Source organism: Triticum aestivum, chromosome 7A (assembly GCF_018294505.1).
Source record: "Triticum aestivum cultivar Chinese Spring chromosome 7A, IWGSC CS RefSeq v2.1, whole genome shotgun sequence".
NCBI classification, from domain to species: Eukaryota; Viridiplantae; Streptophyta; class Magnoliopsida; order Poales; family Poaceae; genus Triticum; species Triticum aestivum.
In genome coordinates, this window is record NC_057812.1 from 25,393,644 (window position 1) to 25,420,473 (window position 26,830).

The window sequence follows — 26,830 nt, forward strand, 5'->3', positions numbered from 1 at the left end:
CCTCGATCATGTGCAGGTTTCATTGCAGCAGGCACAACTGCCATGGTGACATCGAGCAGGCTATGTAGTTAAGTTAAGTAAGGTGTTAGTGGAGAACTTTTATGGTGTGTGGCGAGACTTGTGCTGGGAACTTGTTCATATTTTAGCCAGGAGCAGCACCCTGGCACGGAGCAGGGAAGGAGGATGCCCCTGCTGTTAATCTAGACTTATACTATGTAGTTAAGTAGTTTGCTGTCATTTCCTTGCTTGCTGTGTTAAGTTTGCTATCATTACATTTCTTGCTTTGTTTGATCTTGCTATTGTGTTGTTGCTGTTGTGTTGATCATGTGTGGTGGTAAGGCCACCACATTTGAATGGGGTGAGTAGAACACAAACGTTGTTTGCAACCAAACAGCTGAAGTTTGCATCTGCTCACACCCTAAGCACAAAAACGGCAACCAAACAACAAGGGGGTAAGTGCCTCTCCACGCGATGCAGGCAACCAAACATGTTGCATCTGCTGCATATGAGGCTGCATTTCATCAACCAGGCTGGCTGGAGATGGACATGCAATGCAACTACTGTTGCAAACTGCAACCAAACACGCCCTAAAGAATCTGCCAAAGTCTACACAGTACCAACAAATAGTAGAGAAAGAAACAAGTTTACTAAAAATCAGTCGTCTATTTTCGTTTTCAATTTGGCTTCAGGTCGTTTTTCCAGTCGTCCGATTTTGTTCTAAGATCCATGTTGGTCTGGTGATCTATTCGGGCCCGCTTTGTCTCAATTTTCTTTTGAATACAGTACAGATGCAAGAACTTTGTCTCAATTGGTCTCAATGGATCTCGTTATTTTCGCACCCGATACGCTCTGTTTTTTCGAGGTCGCTTGGAGGCTCCAATCTCTTCAAATCCACGCAGGAGGCGACGAGCTCCGGGCGCCGGCGGCCTCCTGTTCTTCTCTCCATTTGCTACCCCTCTCCTCCAGCATGTGCTTCCCTTCCATGGCGCCTTCTCTCTCTCCCCCCCCTCCCATGGGGCCCCTCTCTCCCTTCTTCCTATGGCGCCTCATACCTCTGTATTTTGGTGTCTGTCCCTCTCTTTAGAACCATAGAACGCAAGCAGGTCTCAAATCCTAATTCTGTCTATCTTTTTCTAGGTTAATTCGGGTTCAGTTTTGCAGAACTGCAGCAATAAGTCCTACCTAATCCATTTCTACTGTTACAGGTTGATTGGAGTTCAGTTTTGCAAGTCTGCGGCAGTCAATTAAAAAAAGGTGACACCAATGCTATGTGATGTGACATTTTGTGCTACCATATACTCAATTTTTTTAATGTGGAAGTTATGTTATCTTGTAAAGATAGTATAATACATATACTAGGTACTAGATGTTTTGTTTTGATTCATGGTGTCCATGAATGTTGTAGTCTTGTGTGACATTCTGCACATATGAAATCTACAGCAATTTGGTATAAGCAGTACCCTGAATCACATAATGTGAGGTGTTCCCTCTTATTTTATTATCTCCCTATACCTTTCCCAAGTTTTTTTGGTCATAAGTCCTTGTTTCTCGGTCATTAAGCTTGTAAGTGAATGTGCATGTCAGTGTTTGTTGCTTTCTTAGACCAATTTTTTCAATAATCAGAAAGTTTAATTTGCAGCTTTATATAGCTTAAGTTGTAGTCTAATACATCCCATCTTTTTTTGGTATCTACCGTTTTCTTCAGTATTTTGTCTTTCACTTTAGCGCATCACTTTATTTTACATTCTCTCACTCTTAAGTCTATGCTTCTTCTTCCTTCAGTCTCCAAGTCGTCTTTTCTAAGTTATCGGTCCTTAGTTATCTTCATTCCTTAGTCTTCTTGGTATTCTTCTCAGCCTTCTCATTCTTCATTCACCACTCATCAGTCTCCATGTTTTATTATTTCGTAGTGCTTTTAGTCATCAACCTCCATGTAATCTCTATTTTCAGCCTTAGTAGTTGTCAATATCATCATGTATCAGTCATCCTCATTGTTTCATTCTTCAGTTATCATTTAAAATTAATTTGCCTTGCTATTTATTTTCCAGTTTCCATATCATTCTTCATCTATCAGTCCAGTTAATTATTCTCCATGTTGATTTCAGATTTCAATGATTACTCTTCATTTTTTCAGTTTGTCCATGATAATTTTGGCGAGGACGCGTCGGAGGTTGGGCTGCTGGAGCAGGAAGCTGCTTCTCATGCATAGTAAGTAGTGTCTCATGGCTGCTTAGTTAGTGATTTCTTAGTACTCCTTTCTTAGTTAGTGATTGCTTAGTCCTCATTTCTTGTCTCATGGCTGCACACATCTTCTAGTTTACGTAAACTTATCCAAATAATCCAATCAACCCAGTCACTATTAGCTCTACGAATCTATCCCTAATATGACAGGTTGGCTGTGGCATCTATCATATTATTATATATGGTTACTTGTATCCAGTGGCGGTGCCAGAAATCCAATCATGTGTGGTCAACTAAATGTTGTGTAGTCAGATGAACGCATTTTTAAGATTTTTTGGCATGATTTTTACTTGATTTGTTATGTTAATGCAAAACGCGGTGTAGTCAACTGACTACCTAGCTGAAGTGTGGCTTCACCACTACTTGTATCATGTTGGTACTATAGCAAATAGCAAATCTTGGATCTTCCACTAGTATATCTAAGCACGACTGCACAAGCCAAGCTGAACAAGATAGGAGGTAGTGTCTACGAGTAACTAGAGAGTGACCACTAGTATATCAGTCTTGAGGTCAAGTCATTAGTTTTTCCTTATTAGTGTGTCTTCAACAGTTTTGTCTTCACAATGTTGGCTTAGTTATATGGTTACTCACTCTGTCATTGGTCTTCAACAGTCTTGTATTCCATCATTTCTTCGCTATTCAGTTTTGAGTTAAATTTTCAGTCCTTCACTCATTGATATCATCTCAACATATAAGTATCTACTCATTTTCTTCGATTTTTTAGCACCAGTCTTGAAGTTAAGTCATTAGTCTTTTTCCTTATTAGTATGTCTTCAACAGTTTTGTCTGCACAATGTAGGCTTAGTTATGTGGCTACACACTCTGTCATTAGTCTTCATTTTTTGCAATAAGTCTCTACTCATTTTCTTAGTTTTGGCATCAGTATTGAAGTTCAGTCATTAGTTTTTCCTTATTAGCGTGTCCTCTATAGTTCTGTCTTCAGAATGTAGGCTTAGTTATGTGGTTTTGGTTCAGGCTTCGGTCATTTTAACCCAGGAGTGGGCATCGTCTGCATCAGTATTCTTAATTAGGCATGTTTCAAAAGTTTTGTCTGGTTTTAGACCGACCTTTCTGGTTTTTCACCATGCGCGCAACAAGGAATGCATGCAATAGGATGATGGTTATCATCGGCGTCATCTAAAGAGAAGCTTTGAGGTCAATAAGGGTGGTGCTAGTTGTACTTGGCCATTGTGTTTTCACCATATGTAACCATATCCCCCTTAGTTTGTACTACTCTTATTTTGATGTTGTTTGACACCTTATTCACACTTTTCTTAAGTGAATGATATATTTCATGTGCTTGTACGCACCTCTGTGGCTTGTAGCCACTCAAACCTCTTTTCAAAATAGTATCAACTATGAGTATGGGTGGCCAGTTATCAACGTTTCTCTTTGTGTGCGTGCGTCTTTTTTGTGCTTTTCCTGCTTCCTGATGTTACAGTGATGTTTATCAAAATATCGAAAGGAGGTTTGATCCTTTATCCCCTATGTATTATCTCCCTCAGTGTTTCTATTTGCTATTACACATCATAGTTGGTTTTGAAAACAACCTCTCATCCTTTTCAATGTTCTTTCTTTGGAAGAGATCATTAAACTTTTCCAATGGAAGAACAAGGGACTAAAGTTTTGCTGATGAATTTATTTTTTTGTCTTAGATTTATTTATTTTTGCATTCTTTTTGTATACACTAAGTCCCCCTTTTTTCTCTACTACATTTTGTATATACTAAGCAAAATCAAATATGTACCATGCATAGGTGCGGTAGAAAATTGCGTAGATGGGTCAGTTTTTCAGTCAACAAACATAAAAAAAATGCAGCTGCCTCTAACACCCAAGAGAACTTCTTTTTGGAGTGGCCCAAGGACATTGGATGGGGGTAGTCCAGCCATGCGGTAAGGTGGGGGTGCGATTTGTGAGAGCAACTAGTTGGCGAGCGCACCTTTGGGAGCCTGCCAACACTCACTTGGGGGTGGGCTGAGAGTGTGCCAAGTTGTGTGCTCTCAGCCGCCGCCACGTGTCACACTCTAGGTGCTCCCTCGTGATTTTTTTAAACTTCTCGCACGCGTTTTCGGCTTTTAGACGGGTTTCTCCCTTATTTTTGGCCTTTTGGTTTTCCACCGGTCTTTCTTAGCTTTTTGACAAAATAAATTCAAACTTTTTTTATTTTTGCGTGATAATACGTGTTTTTTTCTTCCACGAGAGGCATGGTTTTGCTTCGGCGAGAAGCACGAATTTGCTTTCGCAAGAGGCACGGCCGTGCCTCTCGGAAACGAAAAAAATGTTTTTTTCTTCTGCCAGAGGCACAGTTTTGCTTCCACGAGTGGCATGGCCGTGCCTCTCAGAAACGGAAAAATTGCATTTTTTTCTCCTTTCGTGAGAGGCATGGCCGTGCTTCTTAAGTATTTCAAAGGCTTCTACGCAATCATCATAAAAGACAAATGGAAGATCTTTTTGAAGGAGATTAGTTAGCAGCATAGAAATCTTAGAGAAATTTTTAATGAATCTTCTATAGAAACCAACATGACCAGGAAACCTCTTATACCTTTAATATCTTTAGGACATGGCATTTTGTCAATTGCAACAACTTTAGCTGTATCTACCTCAATACCTCGTTCAGAAATTTTATGCCCAAGTACTATACCTTCATTCACCATAAAGTGGCACTTCTCCCAATTCAAGACAAGATTAGTTTCTTCACATCTCTACAAAGCTCGATCAAGGTTGCTTAAGTAATTATCAAAAGAAGTCCCATGAATGGAAAAATCATCCATGAATACCTCAACAATCTTTTCACAAAAATCATAGTCATACATCTTTGAAAGATAGCAGGTGCATTACATAAACCAAAAGGCATACATCTATAAGCATAAGTTCCAAAAGAACGAGTACAAGTAGTTTTCTCTTGATCTTCTTTTGACACATGCATTTGAGAAAACCAGAATATCCATCAAGAAAACAAAAGTGTGTATGCTTAGATAATATTTCTAACATTTGATTAATAAAAGGCAAGTGGTAATGATCTTTTCTAGTAGCTTTGTTTAATTACCTGAAATAAATTACCATCCTATAACCAGTTACAACTCTTTGTGGGATAAGTTCATTTTTATCATTAGAAACGATGGTTATACCTCCTTTCTTAGGAACACAATGAACATGAGTTAACCATCTACTATCAACAATATGATAAATTATACCTGCCTCTAGAAGCTTTAATATTTCAGTTCTTACCACATCCTTCATCTTAGGATTCAGACGACATTGGTGATCAATGACGGGTTTAACATCAGGCTCCATATTAATCTTGTGCCGACATAAAGTTGCACTAATTAATGCCCTTAAGATCATCAAAAGTATATCCAATAGCAGCACAATGCTTCCTCAGAGTTTGAAGTAATATCTTTTCTTCATGCTCTGAAAGGTTAGCACCAAGAATAACATGATATCTTCTTCTCATCAAGATAAGTATATTTTAGTGTATCAGGTAGTTTCTTTAATTCAAACACAAGATCACTCCTAGGTGAGAGAGGAACTCCAAGAGTTTCAACAGGTAAATTATGTTTAAGGATAGGTGCTTGTTTAAAGAATATCTCATCTATTTAATTTCTTTCATTTTTATGCATATCAATTTCATGGTCTAGCAAATATTGTTCTAATGGATCAGTAGGAGGTACGGCCATAGAAGCAAGACCAATAATTTCATCTTTACTAGATAATTCCTTCTCATGTGGTTGTCTACTATACTTAGAGAAATTAAACTCATGAGATACATCACCAAACTTAACTCTAACCTTTTCTTTAACACAATCAATTTCAACATTAACGGTATTTAAAAAGCTAGGCCTACCAAATATAATGGGACGAGAATTATCTTGTTGTGAACCAAGTACTAAGAAATGAGTAGGGTATTTGATCTTACCACACAAGACTTCAACGTCTCGAACAATCCCAAACCGTGAAATAGTATCTCTATTTGCAAGCTTATAATAGTAACATCAATGTCTTCAATCTCAGCAGGTGCAATATCATTCATAATTTCTTGATATAAAGTAAATGGAATAGCACTCACGCTAGCACCCATATCACACAAACAATGATAGCAATGATCTCCAATTTTAACAGAAACAACAGGCATTCCAACTACTGGCTTATTATTATGTAGCATATCTCGCTCCTTTCTAGCAGGTTTAGCAATTCTAGTAGCTTCATCATAGAAGTAAATAACATGCCCATCAATATTATCAACCAAGAGATCCTTTACCATAGCAATATTAGGTTCCACACATATTTTTTCATAGGGTTTAGGTGTTCTAATATTAATTTTATTAACCATATTTGTAGCTTTAGCATGTTCCTTAATTAATCCTAACAGGAAAAGGTGGTTTCTCAATATAAGCAACACTAGACAACTGGATCAACAATATAAATAATCGTTGCATCTTTAACTATAACAGGTTCCTCTAACAATTCTTCAAATAGGTGGATGATATTTAAACCACTTCTCCTTAGGGAGATCAACATGAGTAGCAAATGATTCACAAAAGGAAGCTACTATCTCAGAGTCAAGTCCATATTTAGTATTAGTACTAAACTTCTAAAAAGCATCAGTTTCCATAAAAAAATTAGCACAATCAAACTCAAGTTTTATACCCGACTCTTCACCTTTGTCAAGTTCCAAATCTTCAAAGTTGCATTTAATTCTTTCCAGAAGACCCCATTTTAACTCAATAGTTTTCTTCATAAAGGAACCAACAGAAGAAGAATCGAGTACATATTGATCATTATGAGAAAGCCGAGCATAAATTTTTGTATAATAATTTCTCTTGAGAGCTCATGATTGGGGCATGTATACATCATGTATTTAAGCCTCCCCAAGCTTGAGCGATACTTTCCCCTTTTATGAGGCAAAAAATTATATATATAATTCCGATCACGATGAACCAGGTGCATAGGATAAAACTTTTGATGAAATTCCAATTTTAGCCGGTTCCAATCCCATGTTCCAATATCTTCCAATAGCCTATACCATGTCAATGCATTTCCCTCCAAAGAGAAAGGGAATACTTTCTTCTTAACTCCATCGTCGGATAAACTGCAAGCTTAAACAATTCACAAATTTCATTCACATAGATTAAGTGCATATCAGGATGTATTGTTCCATCTCCTGCATAAGGATTAGCTAGCAGTTTCTCTAACATACCTGAGGGAATCTCATAATAAATATTTTCAGTAGGTTGAGGAGCAACTCTTATTGCTTCCGGTCGAGGTGAAGATACCCTGATCAAACCCTTCAACAGATTATTTTCCATTGTAACAAGTGACAGAAAATTTTAGCACGTAATATAAATGTTCCCTTACCAAATTTCACTTACCAAAGGTGCTGCACTCCCTGGCAATGGCGTCAGAAAAGAGTCTTGATGACCCACACGTATAGGGGGTCAATCGTAGTCCTTCCGATAAGTAAGAGTGTTGAACCCTATGAGGAGCAGAAGAAATTGACAAGCAGTTTTCAGCTAGGTATTCTCTGCAAGTGCTTTAAGTAGAAGTGATAGATAGTTTTGTAGCAAGATAATTCGTAACAAGTAACAAGTAGCAATAGTAACAAAGGTTCAGCAAGGTGGCCCAATACTTTTTATAGAAAAGGACAAGCCTAAAAGTTCTCTTATATAAAGCAAAGCGTTCTTGAGGACACATGGGAATTGTTGTCTAGTCACTTTCATCATATTTAGTTGATTTATGGTTGTTACTTTAATAATTTGATATGTGGGCGGACCAGTGCTTGGTTGCTATTCTTACTTGAACAAGCAACCCACTTGTGATTACCCCCTCTCTCAAGCATCTACAACTACGAAATAATAATTAAGATAAATCTAACCATAGCATGGAACATATGGATCCAAATGAGCCCCTTCCGGAATAAGACATGAACTAGGGTTTAAGCTTATGTCACTCTAGCAACCCATCATCTACTTATTACTCCATAATGCCTTCCCTTGGGCCCAAGTATGGTGAAGTGTCATGTAGTCGACGTTCACATGACACCACTAAACGAAGCAACAACATACATATCATCAAAATATCGAACGAACTCCAACTTCACATGATTACTTATAACAAGACTTCTATGATGTCCCCAAGAACAAAATTAATTACTCGCAAATCATAATGTTCAAGTTCAGAGGGGTATCAAATATGCTTAAGGATTTGAACATTTAATCTTCCACCAAATAAAGCAACTAGCATCGACTACAAGGTGCAATCGACACTACTAGATACCCACAAGTACCAATCTGAGGTTTTGAGACAAAAATTGAATACAAGAGTTGAACTAGGGTTTGAGATGAGATGGTGCTGGTGAAGATGTTGATAAAGGTTGGTCCTCCCACAATGAGAGGATCATTGGTGATGTCAATGGCTTCGATTTCCTCCTCCCATAGGGAAGTATCCCTGGCGGAATCATTCTGCCAGAGAGCAAAAGTTCTCTTGCCCAGGTTCCGCCTTGAAACGGCAGCGCTTCATCCCAAAAGTATTCCTCTTATATTTTTCTAGGTCAAAACCCCTTATATAGTAGAAGATGGGCACTGGAGGCCAGCTGTGGGCCCCACTCTGGTATTTCTTTATATATTCAATAAAAAAGCATAGTAAAGTTTCAGGTCATTTGGAGTTTTTTAGAATAGCTATCTTTGCTGTAGCTTTTTCAGGTCCAGAATTCCAACTGCCGATAATCTCCCTCTCCATGTAAATCTTGCAAATTAACGGAGAAAAGGCATTAGAATTGCATCAGAAGGTGGAATAATGACCAAACATAATATAAATAACAGTAGGAAATCATCATGCAAAATGGATGTATAAGTCACCTGTAAGAAGGTGATCATAATGACAACTTACAGGTTCATTGGAAAGTTTGACAAGTTGTAGGATAGCTCGAGAGTGGGATTTGCTCCTCCGTCGATGGAGATATATTCTTAGGGCCCTCCCAGTGTGACAACATCCATCATTGTCTGTCCAGACATAGGTGACTTCGTCACAGGGATGCCGGAGCACAATAGCGTGACAGAACAAAATCAGTAACGAGCATGGTGATAACTCAGGATGATACCGATGCATCCCGGGTTTTGTGAAGTATCGCAAAGCAAAGGGGACAGCGCATGATAACCAAAGGTTCACTCGAATATCATTCGAGTGCTCACAGGGACCGATATGGATGTCCACGGTGCCGCTGTCGGTAATTGAATGAAGGGGTTTCGTTCATGTGTGTGAGTTACCGAACCTACGGGGTCACAAGATTAAGGCAATCACGATTTGCTGAGTGTTATTAGGATGCGAGTGATGAGAATATATTTGTGGAATTGTTTCATTAATATGGAAAATAGCCCCGAGAGGATCCAGAAGCGTTTGGGGGTCACGGGAAGGGTTTCGATGAATATCGGGTAATACTGGGTATTACCAATAAATAACAGTGGCAAATGTTTTTGGGATGTTAAAAAATATATAAAATGGTATATTTAGAAATTTTTATATTTAATTTAATATCAACGGGCCTTAAAAGGCTAAGAAGTGGAAGGCAACTTGGGCCACAAGGGCCTAAGTGGGAGGCGCCCCCTTCTCCTATGGAAGGAGGCCGAATTGGGGAAGGGGAAGAGTCCTACTCCTCCTCCCCCTGGCCATCGCAGCAAGGAGGAATCCTTTCTCCTTGGTGGTAGCCCTCCCTCTCCCCTCTAACCTATATATACTTGAGGTTTGCTGCTCTTTTGACACACAAGTTTTGGAGCCTCCTCTAGTTCCTCTAGTTCTAGTTGGTCCTAGTTGACTAATTAGAACTAGACTAATAATTCTCTAATCATCATAATTAGAACCCCGGTGTGGTTCTAATCTCCTCCTTCTAATTCTCCGGTGACGATTAGCTCTGGACGACAAAGTGTTGCCAAATCATGAGTGCTGCACACTTTCAACCAAGTAGAGAGGTCGTGCTTTCAACCTTCGGTTCGAGGGACTATTCGTGTGCAGTTCGCGGGATCGTTCATCGATGGTTCGAGGGACCAAGTACGACTTACACCGACACGTTCCTCTTCTGCTGCAACTCAGTGATGGTAACGATCGTGATCACAACCCGTTATGCATCTTCATATTTATCTTCGGTGTGCGTAGGCACGCTTTTCTTTCTCTTCTACATTTCCCAAAAGTCTTGCATGTAGCGCTTTCTTTAAAGCCACTAAGCTACGCATAAAGTGTTCAAATAATTGATCCACCAGGATCCCAAGGAATATCAAAGCGAATTTTAATTAACAATGATTTATAATTTAGTAATGATCGCAAAGTAACATATAAGTTGTAACAACAAAGTGTAACTCCCTTCCTATGCAATGCCATGTTATAAGAGAACAATTCACACACACAAAGTAAAGGACAATACATAGTATAATTAGTTTTTTAATGCAATTTTATTGTATTAGAAGCATAGAGGGGTGGATATGTGGTTCCTCTCTCATAATAATCGCAAGTAGGAGCAGCAAACACATGCATATTATATCCAATATAATTATCACATTCAACGGTAAAACACAACCCATCAATATAATAATCCTTAATAAGAACAAACTTCTCTGATATAGTGTAGTTGGGAGAATCCGAAAAGATAATAGGAATATCAAGTGTGGGTGCAATAGAAACAATTTAATTTTTCACACAAGAACTATAGCAAGTTCATCACCAGGAGCATCATTCATAGTGTCATCATGGCCATAATCATACCAAGCATCAAGTTCATCAAAAAGGGATATTTCAAATGAATCCAAGGGATCATAGCAATCATCCTCTAGTAATCATGGAGGGAAAACTAAACAATGTATAAGTTAAAGAGTTACTCTTATTAGAAGGTGGGCACGCGTAGCTAATCTGCTCTTCCTCCTTTTCTTCTTCGCTGTCCTCCTCAAATTTTTCATCTAATGAGCTCATGATTTCATCAATTTATTCTTCCATAGAATCCTGGGAAATACTAGTATCTTCCAGTGCAGTAGACATTCTCTGAATAAATTCATTAATATGAGCATTGTATTCATAATTTTCATAGCAATATTTAAGTATGCCAAGATTTTCAGATTTTTAAAGAGCATCATCATACTTTTCATATTTTTCAAGAAAATAAGCAATTTCATAAGCACCGTTGAAAGCAAAAAAGTTGTCTATTTTCTCCATATCATAGTAATTATTTATTCCATTAGCATAAGAAGCCAAGGTTTCATTATCATTAAATTCACATTGGAAGGGAAGGTGTGGTGCCTCCATCTTGGAACAACAAGTATAATCATACATAGGGCATATATTCCAAGCATACCAACGCAACATTTTATTTGATCCCATCAGTGTTTCCCTTTTTGAGACAATCGTTAATCCTAAAGTATTTGTGCTGATCCAAAAGTGTATCGCATTATCATGTTGAACGGGGATTTACCAGGATTATCAAAGTATTATTTAATGTTTCACACATAACCAACATCGAGGGTCCTAGGAGGTTCCCCATCTGCATGAGTGGCAAGTACAACTAATTTTTTTGGTGTTCCGTATTCCATACCAATAACTAAAGGTAGAGAACAATTTAGAACATAAAGTAAAATCTGCTTAGAGATAAAGAAAACAAGCACACATGAGAATATTCACCCCACACTATTGCTCCTCGACAACTGTGCTAGAAAATGTCTTGATAACCCACAAGTATAGGGGATGTTGTAGCCCTTATGATAATAAGAGTGTCAAACCCAATGTGGAGCTAAATGTAAAATTCATATTCTCTCAAGTTCTATCGACCACCGGTACAACTCTGTGCACGCTAACACTCGCTTTACCTAAAACAAGAATAAGACTACTTTGCAAGTGTAATTGGATAGGTTTGCAAAATAATTAAGAATGTGTAAATAAAAGTTAGGTGTTATTTTAAATAAAGAACAATATAGTAAATAACACGAGTTTGTAAAAGTGGTGGTAGGATGTGCAAAATTGTCCTTAGGCAATTGAATATGACACGATAGTGATACTTATCATACATATGAGGGAGAGGCTTAAGCTAACACACTTTCTGTACTTAGATCACATATTCTTATGATTGGAGCACTAGCAAGAATCCGCAACTAATAAATATTCATTAAGGTAAAACACAACCATAGAATTAAGTTAAAAGTCCCCTTTGATCCCATATGCAACTTAGTCTTCTAGTCACTCCAGCAACCCACTATAAGCAAATCATTAACATAGTGCAACACGCTACAGCGGGGATCCCATATGCTTGCGCGACATGGCGGGCACCATATAGGACATCATCAAAATGACATACAACGCATATCAACCATACCATACCACGGTTAGCCCACATGACAAAAATAAACTACTCAAACATAATAGAGGTGCAACACATCATTGGATAGTAATATATAGCATAAAGGCACCATGTTCAAGTAGGGGATTACAACAGGTTGCAGGAGAGTGGACCGCTGATTATAGAGGGAGGAAGGTGATGGAGGTGTGCTGAAGATGGCGGTGTTCTTGGAGATGATTGTCATCACGGTGGTTCCCCCAGCGGTGCTTTGGCACCACCGAGAGAGAGGGGGGGGGGGAGATCTCCCCTCCTTCTTCTTCTTGCTTGGCATTCCCCCTATATGGGAGAAGGGTTCCCCTCTGGTCCTTGCCACCATGTCTCCTGGAGGGTGGGAGCCCCTCCAATATTGGATTTCTCTCTCCATTTTCTTCTCTGTTTCCCCTAGGGTTTTCTGGACGAATACCGTTTATTAAGTGGGCAGAGTTACGTAACTCTGATCAGGCTAAAATTTGAACACGATTTGTTTCTCATAATTATCTTCCTTGTGTCCGAAGGAAAGCTCTAGAAGCTTCACAGTGTGCCCACAAGCCTGGCCCCCACGCCCCTAGGTGGCACCCCCTAGGCTCTTGGAGCCCACGAGGGTCATCCTACGTTGATTCTTGCGCCCAGAATCATGTGCATTCCACAAAAATGATCGTAAGTTTTCATCGTGTTTGGACCTTCCTAGATATGGATTTTCTGCGAAACCAAAAACATGCAAAAAAACATGAACTGGTACTGAACACTAGATTAGTAGTTTAGTCTAGAAAAATAATATATATTATTTCCAAAAAATATGTAAAGTGGTATGATAATAGCATGAAACAATAAAAAATTATATATATGTCGGAGATGTATCAATGGTGTTCCGAGGGATGGTTCCAGGGGTTTACTGTTTATGGAAAACATGCAATGAACATGTGTCAGGTTACAAGAACAACTGCCACGGAGGGTTTAAGAGCAGACGGGCAACATATGGTGCTCACTCCAAGGCCGTCCTCAAGGAGGCATGCAATGTTGAAGTTTGCAATGCGGATCGACACTTTGGGCTGCAGAACTTCATCATCATCGTCCAGTTCATTGTGATTGTAGTGTTGTTTTGTTGGTGTGATCGTGTGTAAGATGTAGCCGATAAGCTCACAACGTAAGGTACAAGGTAACTACACCTCTCTGCCTGTATGCAACCGAACAACATGCACTAGTATGAGCACAGCGAGTGCGAGCAACCAAACACAGTGCATAGAGTCGTTGCTACGATGCAAGGAAAGGGGATGCTAGCAACCAATCAACATGCAGATGCTGGTTTTTTGCCCGCATTAGCTCAACCAGGCTCACTTGGGACAAGTATGCAAAGTGACAAAAAATCACGCGAGCAACCAAACGCGTCATAACAAGTCGAAGTGCCATGTTGGTCAACAAAGCACCAGTTCTCGCACTTCCTGACTTCACTCAGTTGTTCGTGGTGGGAGCAGATGTATGTCAGATGGTGCGTGCGCTGCCTTGTTCTAGAAAGATCATCGAGTGGCATATCTAGGTAAAGCATTATGCCGACATACGAAAAAGAGTGGTGGGCAAACCGTCGTGAAACGGGGAAGTGTGCGATAGTAGAGGACGAATCAACTTCAAGCAAGTACAATAGGAGTATGGTGTAAACCGATTGTAGGACGACCACCAAGCTCACGCGGTGGCAAAACATAGCAGAGCAAGAGGCGCAATGCCTGTTTCCAGACGTGGTCGCAAGGACATGAAAGTTTAAGTCGAGCTGTGTTAATTTTGAATTAGGGTGAGACTATTGAAAATAATCCGCACTTCTGTAGTTGATTTTTTTTGTGAAAATCCAGATCTATTATCAAAATTCACCGAAAGTACAAAGCATCTCAAACTTAATGGAAATTATATCGAAATTCCGAGACCACTGAACGATCACTACCGCCATCGGGACGTGACGTTGTCGTGGTTCCCCTACCAGAGCTGGTTTGGCCTTGTCGATGGCAATCGGGAAGTCTTCGTGCACGTGCCTCTAAGGGCCAGTGCCCTGGAGCCGTGGTCATCGCCGTTGAACTCTTGAATAGATTCGAAACACCTGACATCAATCTCGCCACAAGGCAAAAAACCCTAACCTCACCGTCCCAAGAGGACGGCAAGAATCTATGCTGGATCTCGATCGACTATGTCCAAATGGACGAACGCGAGAAGGTTTGGAGTCCGAAATACCAACTCGAAGAAGAAGCTTCGACATCCATCTGAGGGCCGCATTTACGAGGACTAGAAAACCCTAACGTAAACTACTAACTAGAGTAGAGACATCGGAATTCCCGTCCTTGCCTCCGTCCGCTGGAGAGGCAGGCAGAGGGGACACGAATCTACGGGCTCGCCGGCGAAGCGTGGAGGGGAGAGTTTGCCCTAGCCGCCAAGGGACGGAGAAGGAGAAACTTGGTGGCAAGATGTATTTGAGTTTGTTTAGAGTTGATGAAAAATCCAGTTTCCATCAAGTCATGGCTTGCATGCCAGATACGTTTACGCGAGAGTCAAGAACTAGGAGTAGTTCGAGTCAACTTTTTTTTTTTGCATGGTAATGCATGTCTCATTCATATCATAAATATTAAAGTACAAATCATGGAAAGACCGACATGACAAAACTGAAAAGATAGCAGAACATCTCTCAGGTTGATACCAACGCCCATCACCTGCCTCCGGCACCACCATAGCAGCCACCGAAGAAAAGGATGACCGATCACCTCCTCGTCCGAGCTCAACGCGACTCCATCGCTGATATGCAGCTTTGCGGACCTCCAAGGTGGCTCACCAAAAGTGAAGCCCTTGCCGTTGAACGAATCAGACCGGGGCAACACCCCGGACACATCATCAAACTCCAGATCTGGCACCCCACCATGACTAAGACACCGAAGGAGGAAACCATACCCGCCATCCACGAACCACGAACCCAGCATACGTTCCGTCTTCCAGCTGTCGTCGATGCACACCACAATCTGCATCCGCTCCTGAACTACCTCCCAAGATCCGCGCCGACGCTAGAGAAAACGCCGTCGCAACGGCGGAGCCCGTGGACATACTCCACCACGAGAATGCCGCCATCTCTACGCCATCCTTGCTTGAACATACTAGTTTCCAAATTCATCCCCAACCATAGGATTGATGGCCTCGTCAGGGAAGGATCCGAAGAATCTTTATTCAGCGCCGTGATCGTTGCCGCTGAAGCCAAGACGATGAACAACCTAAAAAACTAGACTACAAAAGAGTAAAAACGATCCACGCGCGTGGATCCGGCGACCCCCCTCACCACCGACTGTTGAACATATATGTGCATGTATCTGTTAGGATAATCTCCTACCGGCCCCACCTCTAGTTTCCTTGTATAGATGAGGCTGAGGACTGCCCTTGTACCCATATATACGTGCACCGTGCACCCGATCAATATATCGAGAGGTGCTTTGCCTTCAACATGGTATCAGTTTCCCTTCCGATCCAACCCTAGCTTCCGCTCCTAGCCGCCGCCGCCGCAGCACATCGCTGCCGCCGTCGCCATCTACCCGCGCCGCCGCCGCATCTTCACCCCGCCGCCGCGTGCGCCTCCCCATCCCCATCCCTCTCCCTCTCCCGAGCCGCATCCTTCTCCCTCCCGAGCCGCCGCCACCACCCCTCTCCCTCCCGAGCCACCACCACCCACCCGATCTCCCCATCTCCCAATCGCCCCTCCCACTCCAATCGCCACCTCCTACCCAGCCGCGCCGCAACCACCCTTCCTTGGTTTCCACGCCGCATCCATGGCCTCTCCCCATGCCGTCGCCTCCCTTCCCTCCAACCCCTTCGAAGGTCCGGCCCCTCCCCCGGTGGAAGTCGTCCGCGATCTCGACATCTTCGCCCGCGTGCCCGTCGTCCTTGACTACGCCAACTCCACCTACTACGCCTGTAAGACGTACTTCTCTCTCGTCTTCCGCGAGTACCACCTCATCGATCACGTCGATGGCTCTGTCGACTCCAACCTCATGTTCGCGGATGTCGACTGGCTGACCATCGACGCCACCATCACTCGCTGGCTGTACCAAACCATCTCCAAGGACATCTTCCACACCATCGTTTGCAACACCGATGACGCGCAGACGGTGTGGGCGAAGCTGAACGTGCTCTTCCTCGACAATGCCCTCCAGCGCCGCGTGTTTCTTCAGCAGAATTTTTTTGGCTGCCATCAGCTTGACTCGTCCATTGACGATTATTGCTGATGAACTTCGCGACCTCGGGGAGCGGGTCTCTGACGACCTCCTCCTCAGCATGCTAACCGCCGGTCTCAACGAGGAGTTCAGCAACGCGGCCTCCAACCTCACGTTCCTCCCGGACCCGACCTTTCCTCGGGTCGTGGCTTATCTTCGGTTGGAGGAGAGGAGGATGAAGATGGTGAAGTCCCGGGCCACGCACACGGCTCTCGCGGCGGGCACCTTCTGCGCCGCTCCTCACACGATGCTGCAGCCACCGCGGCCTCCGCCACCGCCGCCGACGTCGTACTTCCAGGCGCCACCGCCGCCCGTCTACCAGCCGCCGCCCCTGCCCCTAATCGCCGCCACGGGGGGCGCCGCGGCAAGAAGCAGCAGCAACAGCACGACGGCGGGGGGGGGGGGGGGGGGGGGCAGCCGTAGCAGCAGCAGCTACCCCCGCCCGCTGGGCCGACGTGACCAACCCTTGGATGGGGGTGGTCCATGCGTACACGATGCCCGTGCCGCGGGCCCCCGTAAATTTCCTGATAAAGCAATTGATCTCATGGACCAGGCATGCACTACCGTAAAGTTGCACGCCAGCAAACAAAGAGAAATAAATGCACCGGGCGAGCTAGTCGTTGGTCCAGCTCACGTCACGCAGGTCATTCCTAATCACATATTCTGAATACTTTCTATTATTTCATTATTATATGCTCTTAATTACCATTTTCTAATACTGTTTGAAGGTTGTGAGCCGATGGACTAGAATTCCTGTCACCACACTTGATCAAGGCGAGGAAAAGCTGGCCCATTTAATAGATAGATTGCATGAGCGGGTTGTTGGCCAGAATGAAGCAGTTAATTTGGTTGCGCAAGCAGTGTTAAGTTCTGGGGTAGGTCTTGATAAATTTGATCAACCTATATGTTCTTTCCTCTTTTTGGGCTCGACCGGTGTTGGAAAGACAGAGCTTGCCAAAGCACTTGCCGAGAAGCCATTTAACAACGAGAAGATGTTAGTTCGCTTTGACATGTCCGAGTATGCTGATAGTGGATCGTTGTCGCATCTCATTGGAGGATCTCGAAGGTATAACTCGTACGCTTTTTGCGTATGTGTTTCTTTTTGGCACTTCATCATCATGCCTCACGTCTTGGTTTCACTTACTAAAGCTATGAAGGAGAGGGACAACTCTCAGAGAAAGTCAGGCGCCAACCATATAGTGTTATCCTTTTTGATGAGGTGGATAAGGCAAATTCCTCGATTATCAATGTTTTTACTCAACTCCTCGATGATGGTATGTTGATTGATGGAAAAGGACGGAATGTAGATTTCAAGAATACAATCATCATTATGACTTCAAATCTAGGATCAGAGCACCTGTCAAATGGATTGACCGGAGAAAGCACAATGGAAAATGCACGTGATCTTCTCATGAAAGAGGTCCGTATATCCCAAATTATCTCCCTTGTAATCTCATTGATGATTTTTCACAAAAAAATGCCATCAGTGAATGATAATCATATATAATACTTGTTCATGCAGGTTGAGAAATGCTTCAAGCCTAGTCTTATCAATAGACTGAGTGAAATTGCAATATTTGAACCGCTTTCACGCAACGAACTTAGGGAGATTGCAAATATCCAAATTAAGAGAATCGTTGCAATGATGGCTAATAAGGGATTTTCTTTATGTGTGACTGATGCCGCCTTGGAAGTAATTTTATCGGAATCACATGACACAGTAAGCATACCTTCTTCTATCTCTTTTTTATTTACGAGAAGCATAGCTTCTTATCACAATCACCACAAGATAAAGATCTAATATCCAGTTTTAAAAATGAAAAAAACTTATTGGAGGCTCTTTTGAGTAAATATGATGTAAACCATAGAGTAGCATCACATTATCATTCTCAGGCTAGTGGGCAAGTTGAATTGACTAATGAAGAAATTATATGTCTCCCTAACCCATCGTTCCTGAATGCTTATAGGGGTTCGGCGCAAGGCCTTTAAAGAGGTGGATGCGGAAGCATGTGACAGCAATTCTTTCAAATATGTTGGTCAATGGGGAAGTGTGTAAGGGCTCAACGATCTCCATTGATGCTAGGGATGATAGGAGGGGGTTGAAGTATCAAGTCCTGAATGAGCAGGAGATGGGAGATCCGTGAGGGGAGATATATTGTTTTTTTTTTGAAAAGGAGGTTGAACCACCTGGGGATAATGTTGTTTTTTATTGAAAAGAAGATATGTTGTAGAAGTCACTCCTATAACAAGACGAAAAAAGAAGATGAACATGAATATATAGCGGCAGCTGACATGTTGGACTAAATATGTGGGTTGTTACTGATCTACCCAGGTTTATAGTTTATTATGTTTGCTTTAGATTTATATTTCAGTAGACAGGAAATGATCAAATGCATGCTAACGGTTTTTTCTGTAAATAAAAATAGAAATTAAACCAATCAGTTAAGCCTCAGTTTGAGCTGACTCAACAACTCAATCCTTTTTGGGTGCATAATCGGGCAAGTATCTGCTGCCCATGGCGAAGTGGAAGCGTTTGTCCTTCACAAGCCACTGCTCCCAGGATCAAGTAACTAAAGTTTGCAGACCGACCTCCGCGCGTGCTTGCTGACCCGGCGCAACAATACACCCTTTGGGCCAAGTGGCGGCATCTGGGTGGAAGATGAACGCCACGGTGCACCATACAGGAGCATCATCCGCCTTACGTGTATGACCGGGGAGGGAAGAAGAGGAAGCCCATTAGTTACCTAGGCTGAGGAGAAGCGTTGAACACTTTGTTTCAGTCCACATCTCTATTTATCTTTTGTCAGTCTACTATTGATCACGATGTGAACAAATCATGGACTAGAACGTGAGGATCAAGGCAAGAGTATTTCGTTAGTTTAAAGACGATATACATGTTAGCTCCGCCCTTGGCACCACAGATACTGCAAGGCATTTGAAAACGCCTAAGGTGTCGAACAAAAAGGTTCTTTTTTTGCAAGGAAGCACACGTACAAATAATTCATGATAGTTTGACGAGTACTTTAGCTCTCTATTTTTCAATTTGTTCCCTAATTAAGGTATTGTAGCAACTTTTAGTAAGACAAGTGTCACTTGTTACTAAAGAGTCAGGCAATGCTGTGTATTTTTGAGAAAAGCCAAGCAATGCCGTGTATTTTGAGAAAAGCCAAGCCATGCTGTTGATATGTGATTCTTAGGCAAGGAGACGATATGACGAACTACGACCTCAGTAATGTGCATGGTAAATAGAAAAAGTCTCACAACCCTCGTGGAATAGTTCACACATCAGGCAAAACATCAAGAATAATATGACACAAATTGATTCCATAATATGATATGGTCATTTGTTGTCGTGCCAGAGAAACAAAAAAATCTTGTTTGGGTTGCAGTTTTTTTTCTCGGTTTGTTATGAAAAAGTTAGGTCGAATAATCTCCCCTTGGAGCAGCGAAACTTTGACCACATGGTGCTACCTCCTATAAGAACTAACTAGCACATATGCCCGTGCGTTGCCACGGGAAAAAATAGTATGCATTTAAAGTTAGTGAGAATTATATGTGCAAACAAATCCCTGTGTGCACGTGAAAAAAGTTCATTTAGTTTCTCGGTTTCTCCGGGTGTGAAGTAATCAATCGCTAAACCCTGTGTGCATCCTCTGCCGCCGGACCAAGAATTGCGCCGCGCTCGTCGGAGCCGCGTGAGTCGGCAAGACGGCCATCGTCGAGGGCCTAGCCCAACACATTGCTGCCGGGACGGTCCCCGACCTTCTCGTTGGAGCGCGCGTCGGGGTGCTCGGTGTCGGGGCAATGATCGCCAGGACCACCCTGCGCGGCATGTTCAAGCAGCGCTTGAAGGAGGCCATCAAGCAGGCCGAGGACGAAGGCAGTAAATTGATCCTCTTCATCGACGAGATGCACATGCTCATTGGCGCAGGCGATCGAAGCGGCACCGCGGACACCGCCAACATCCTCAAGCCGGCGTTGACCCGTGGTCGCCTCCGCTGCATTGGTGCTACCACCTCTCAGGAGTATTACAGGTATATTGAGCAGGATGTGGCGTTCGAGCGGCGGTTCCAAAAGGTTGAAATCGGGGAGCCGAGCTTGCAAACGACCATTGCCATCCTGCGGGGGCTGAAGCAGAAGTACCAAGAGCACCATGGCGTGGAAATCGACAACGAGGCTCTTGTTGCCGCTGTAGAGCTTGCTGCCCGTTATATTACCGGTACGTTTGTGAAATCGTCGAGAAATTATTTGGTCTACTCTTTTAAATTGGTGCATCTTGAAGAAAATTGTGAACTTTTTTGTTCCAGGTCGCATATTTCCTGATAAAGCAATTGATCTCATGGACGAGGCGTGCACTGCGGTAAAGTTGCGTGTAAGCAAACAAAGAGAAATAAATGCACCGGGGGAGATACTGGTTGGTCCAGGCCATGTCACACAGGTCATTCATCTCATGTCTCAGTAGCTTCTACTATTTCATTATTATGCTCTTAGTTACCATTTTCTAATCTTGTATGAAGATTGTGAGCCGGTGGACTGGAATTCCTATCACTACACTTGATCAAGAGGAGGAAAAACTGACTCGTCTAATAGATAGACTTCATGAGCGAGTAGTTGGACAGAATGAAGCACTTAGTTTGGTTGCACAAGCAGTGCTACGTTCTAGGGTCGGCATTGATAAAGCAGGTCAACCGATATGTTCTTTCCTCTTTTTGGGCTCGATTGGTGTTGGAAAGACAGAACTTGCTAAAGCTCTTGCCGAGAAGCTATTTAGTAATGAGAAAATGTTAGTTCATTTTGACATGTCTGAATATGCTGAGAGTGGATCTTTGTCGCGTCTCATTGGAGGACCTCGAAGGTTTGACTTGTAAACTTGTTGCAAGTGTATTCTTTTTTATGCTTCATCATCATGTCTCACCTTTTAATTTAACTTCCTAAAGCTATGAAGAAGAGGGACAACTCACTGAGATTGTCAGGCGCCGGCCATATAGTGTTATCCTTTTTGACGAGGTGGATAAGGCAAACCCCTCAATACTCAAGGTTTTTGTTCAACTCCTCAATGATGGTATGTTGGTTGATGGCAAAGGACGAGATGTAGATTTCAAGAATACAATCATTATTATAAGCTCAAATCTAGGATCAGAGCACCTATCAGCTGAAGTGGCGATGGAAAATGCACGTGATCTTCTCATGAAAGAGGTATGTAAATCAGACCCATACTGTCCCTTGTAAAGTCCTTAGTGATTGATTGTCACATAATACTTATTCATGCAGATTGAGAAATGCTTCAAGCCTGATCTTATCAACAGATTAAGCGAGATTGCGATATTTGAGCCGCTTTCACACAACAAATTGAGGGAAATTGTGAACATTCAAATGAAGAGTATTGTTGCCATGATGGCAAATAAATGTGTTTCTCTATCTGTGACAGATGCCGCCATGGAAGTCATTTTGTCGGAATCACACGATATGGTAAGCATAGCTACTTACTACAATCACACCACAAGAAAGATGTAATATCTAGTTTTTAACGGAAAATGTTTATTTCAGGACTTGTTTGTATGACTTGGTAACCCATGCATCCTTCTTGTATGCTCATAGGTGCACGGTGCGAGGAATATAAAGATGTGGGTACGAAAGCATGTGATGATAATTCTTTCAAATATGTTAGTTAATAGAGAAGCATGTAAAGGCTCAACGATCTCCATAGATGCCAGTGACGATAAGAGAGGGTTGAAGTACCAAGTATTGTAGAACAAGGAGATGGTAGATTTTCAAAGTATTGTACCAAGTATTGTAGAACCAGAAGTACCATTCTTATGTAGCGATGTGATTTTCAAAGTATCATGAAGAGTCTCAACTCCTATACAGAGGAGCCCGTGATGTATTTATTGATATGTGCGAGAGCCAAGTCTCGTGGGTTACAGATATACACGGGAGGAATAGAGAGATAAGAAGATAAACTGGAAAATCCCCAACTACCCCTAGTCTACATGTGTGACCACGGCCAAACAATGACTCGTGACATACATACGTGAGTTACATAATATTGACAACACTCACCCTTATCACAACTACACTAAGTTGAGATTACGTCTGAATTCTTTAAAGCTTCTAGTAGGCAATGCTTTTATGAATCCATCTTCAAACTGATCCTTTGAAGGAATATATCTGACCTCTAACTATTTATTTGCAACTCATTCTCTGGCAAAGTGAAAATCTATCTCAATATGCTAGGTCCTGGCATGGAAAACTGGGTTGGCAGACAAATAAGGAGCACCAAGGTTATCACACCAGAGACAAGGAGGTTGTGTTTGCACAATTCTAAGTTCTCTCAATATAGATTGGCCCCAAATAATTTCTGTTGTAGCATTTGCTAATTCTTTGGATTCTACTTCTGTACCTGACCTGAAAATTGTTGCATGTTTCTTTGCACACCAAGAGATTAAATTTGATCCATAGAATATAGCAAACCCACCAGTGGACCTTCTATCATCCACATAGCCGGCCCAGTCAGCATCAGAAAATGTACTGATAATAGTAGATGATGATTTACTGAGTGTGAGACCAAGAGTCAACGTGCTCTTCACATACCCCGAAATTCGTTTGGCTGCTGTCCAATGAGATGTGATGGGTGCATGAAGAAACATACACGCTTTATTAACTGCAAATGAAATTCCAAGTCTAGTAAGGGTCAAGTACTGAAGACCACCAACTATGCTTCTATAACTAGTGATATCCTCCTGATCCAGGAGTTCTCCCTCTGTCAGTGACAAAGAATCTGAACTAGACAATGGTGTTGGTGAAGGTTTTTAGTTTTGCATGCCAATCATGTTCAACAACTCAGTTGCATATTTGGCTTGAGATAGATGAAGGCCATTATTATTCTTAACCTCAATGCCCAAAAGTAAATGCAAATCTCCCAAATCCCTTAGAGCAAATTCAGAACCTAAAACCTTAAGAAACTTTCTTATTGCCTCATTAGATGAAGCAGTGATAATGATATCATCAACATATATGAGAATAAAAATGGATATTTGCAGTTTGGTATAGATAAACAAGGCCCCAGAGCATGCTTTATAAATCTTTATATGGATGAAGCAGTGACAATGCTTGAAGATTCAAACTCAGCCTTGAATACCATGCTCTGGGGCCTTGTTTCAACCCATATAAAGATTTATGAAGCATGCAGACATGAAAAAGGTTTATTTTTATCTTCAAACACATGAGGTTGCTTGATGTACACATCTTCTTCTAGAACACCATGAAGAGACGCGTTATGAACATCTAGCTGTCTAAGGCTCATTAGTAGAAAACAGGGCTATGGTCCAGGCCGGCTCAGCCCATTAGTCCCGGTTCAGTCTAGAACCGGGACTAATGTGAGCATTGGTCCCGGTTCGTGCGGCTAAGGCATTAGTCCCGGTTCATTTATACCTTTTGGTCCCGGTTGGTGGGATGAACTGGGACCAATGGGCCTCGCTCCTGGCCCACAACCATTGGTCCCGGTTCGTGCCACAAACCGGGACTAAAGATTAGACCTTTAGTCCCGGTTTGAGGCACGAACCGGGACTAATGGGGATGAGACCTTTAGTCCCGGTTCGTGCCACGAACCGGTACTAAAGGTCCCATTTTCAAACTATAACCCCCCCCCTGTGGATCGCCTTTTCAGTTTTAAAAAAAAAAAAAGAAAATGATGGAAATGTCAAAAAAATAAAAGAAAATAAGTTTCCATGTGATATGTGGTCTAGTTGTTGGGAAAATTTGCAAATGTGAATTTTGACTTTATTTGCAAAATCTCTCTGGAATTTGTAAAATGGGCATAACTTTTGCATACGAACTCGGATTAAAAAGTTTTTTATATGAAAAATCATCTACTTGAAAAGTTACATCCGATGGAGACGGCCTACGGCCTGCTGCAAATTTCTAGAATCCTCAAATTCCAAAAGAAAAAAAGTTATGCTCAAATTTCAGTTTTTTTAAATTTTCAGTAAATCTGGTCAAACTATGGTCAAACTACTTATTCAAGAAGTATTAGTGTTACTAAATAATTATTCAAGAATATTAGTGTTATTAAATAATTATTTCACCTTCTTTGAATTTTGGTCAAATCTGGTCAAACTATGGTCAAACTGTGGTCAAACTATGGTCAAACTACTTATTCAAGAAATATTAGTGTTACTAAAAAATTATTGTTTTTTAGAACAATAGTTTTAAACTCAAACAGTGAAATATGTGACTTCATGCTCAAGCTAAATTTCTGAGGGTTAATAGGATTGACATCTTACTATTGTCACGAAAACAACAAGTGCAGACTTGGAAACGAGGGAGAATAGAACCCGGAAGTTAAGCGTGCTCAGGCTGGAGTAGTGAGAGGATGGGTGACCGTTCGGGAAGTGAGATGATTTGGAATGATGAGGGGTGATTAGAGATTAAATTGAGCAGTGATGAGGGGTGATTAGAGATTAGAGGTTAAAATAATTCAGAAATTTGAAAATAAAAAAATTTCAAAAAAAAAATTCAAAAAAACATCAGAAAATTTCCTTTAGTACCGGGTTGGTGTTACCAACCGGGACTAAAGGTGGACCGGCCACGTGGAGGGCCTTTAGTCCCGGTTCTGGATTGAACCGGGACTAAAGGGTCAGGGCATTAGTACCGACACTTTAGTCCCGGTTCCAGAACCGGGACTAAAGGCCCTTACGAACCGGGACTAAAGGCCCTTTTTCTACCAGTGGCTCCATCCCCTGTACATAGCAATAGATGGCACAAGGAGAATAGTTGCAGTTTTAATGACACGACTGAAAGTGTCCTCATAATCCAAGCCATACCTTTGCTTAAAGCCCTTTGCCACAAGCCTTGCCTTGTAGCGATCTATGGTGCCATCTGACTTCTTTTTAATGTGGTACACCCACTTGCAGTCAATCAAGTTGTAACCTTGTCAAGGAGGAACCAGATACCACATTTTATTTCATTGCAAGGCCATGTACTCATCATTCATAGATCTCTTCCACCTATTATTAGCAAGAGCATCTGATAGTTTAGTATGTTCACCTGCCATACAAGATAAACCATATTTGACAAAAAATATAATTAATTCTGGACATTACTCCCTTCTGTAGTTGTGTTCGCGGTGGTAGAGGAGGGTCCACAGGAGGGCTTGGTGTAGATGCTCCAGCCTGTGGAGGAGAAGATCCAGGTGCTGGCGTTGTCGACCTCGATCCCAGGGTAGATTCGTCCACAGAAGGGACCGACTAGGCTGGCACATGCCCCCATCCCAAGGGAGATACGGGCGCAGGATACATGTCCCAGTTCCAAGCACATGGGCCGCCTATCGCTAGGGCAGCTGTGTGACTAGGCAAGGATGGCTCCGAAAGCATGGCAATAGCGGGTTGGTGTGGTCGTTGTCGTTGCCTGCATGCACTAGTAGAAAACTGGGCATTGGTTTTTGCCAGATCAGAGCAACAGTCCCGGTCGACTTATGAACCGGGACTAATGCATGCATCAGTCCCGGTTCGAGCGGCAAGGACGCTGGCCGGGCCTCGGCAGGCACCAGTCCCGGTTCCAGCCACCAACTGGGACTAAAGGGCCTCGCTCCTCGCGCAACCCCTTTAGTCCCGGTTGGTGTTTGGAACTGGGACTAAAGGTCAGTCATTAGTCCCAGTTCTAAACACCAACCGAGACTAAAAAATGCCTATATATACCCCGCACCTGCCCGCCCTCTCCTCTGTTTATTTGGCCAGGCAGCGTGGTGGAGGTGTGTGTTACTCTATTCTCACCTTCTATGCACATGAGGTGTTCGGTGAAATGCTCGAGCCGCACTTAAGCTTTCTCCTCTCCAAGCTCCATTTCAAAGGTGAGGCAGATCACCGGAAGAAGCATGTCCTCTGTACTAGTGATGATATATTTGATATGGTAAAGGATTTAAGAGCAATCTTTGGAAAGGGTCCTGGCGGACAATCTGTTCCGAATGACGCTGATGGACATGCACCCATGTGGAAGAGGAAATCTATATTTTGGGACC

At 42.3% G+C, this 26,830-nt stretch overlaps 2 protein-coding genes across 2 annotated transcripts; both read left to right on the plus strand.

Moving 5' to 3' along the window:
• Positions 1 to 17,335: 17,335 nt before the first annotated feature.
• Positions 17,336 to 18,959, plus strand: LOC123152874 (chaperone protein ClpB1-like). The gene is made up of 5 exons (XM_044572271.1): positions 17,336 to 17,458; positions 17,544 to 17,881; positions 17,965 to 18,235; positions 18,338 to 18,535; positions 18,783 to 18,959. Exons 1-5 carry the CDS (start codon positions 17,360 to 17,362, stop codon positions 18,957 to 18,959), a joined length of 1,083 nt encoding a protein of 360 aa, XP_044428206.1. The 5' UTR covers positions 17,336 to 17,359.
• Positions 18,960 to 20,619: 1,660 nt separating this feature from the next.
• LOC123149910 (chaperone protein ClpB1-like) lies at positions 20,620 to 22,566 on the plus strand. Its single transcript, XM_044569701.1, has 6 exons — positions 20,620 to 21,034; positions 21,123 to 21,229; positions 21,333 to 21,670; positions 21,753 to 22,011; positions 22,087 to 22,284; positions 22,414 to 22,566. Exons 1-6 carry the CDS (start codon positions 20,620 to 20,622, stop codon positions 22,564 to 22,566), a joined length of 1,470 nt encoding a protein of 489 aa, XP_044425636.1.
• Positions 22,567 to 26,830: the final 4,264 nt, after the last annotated feature.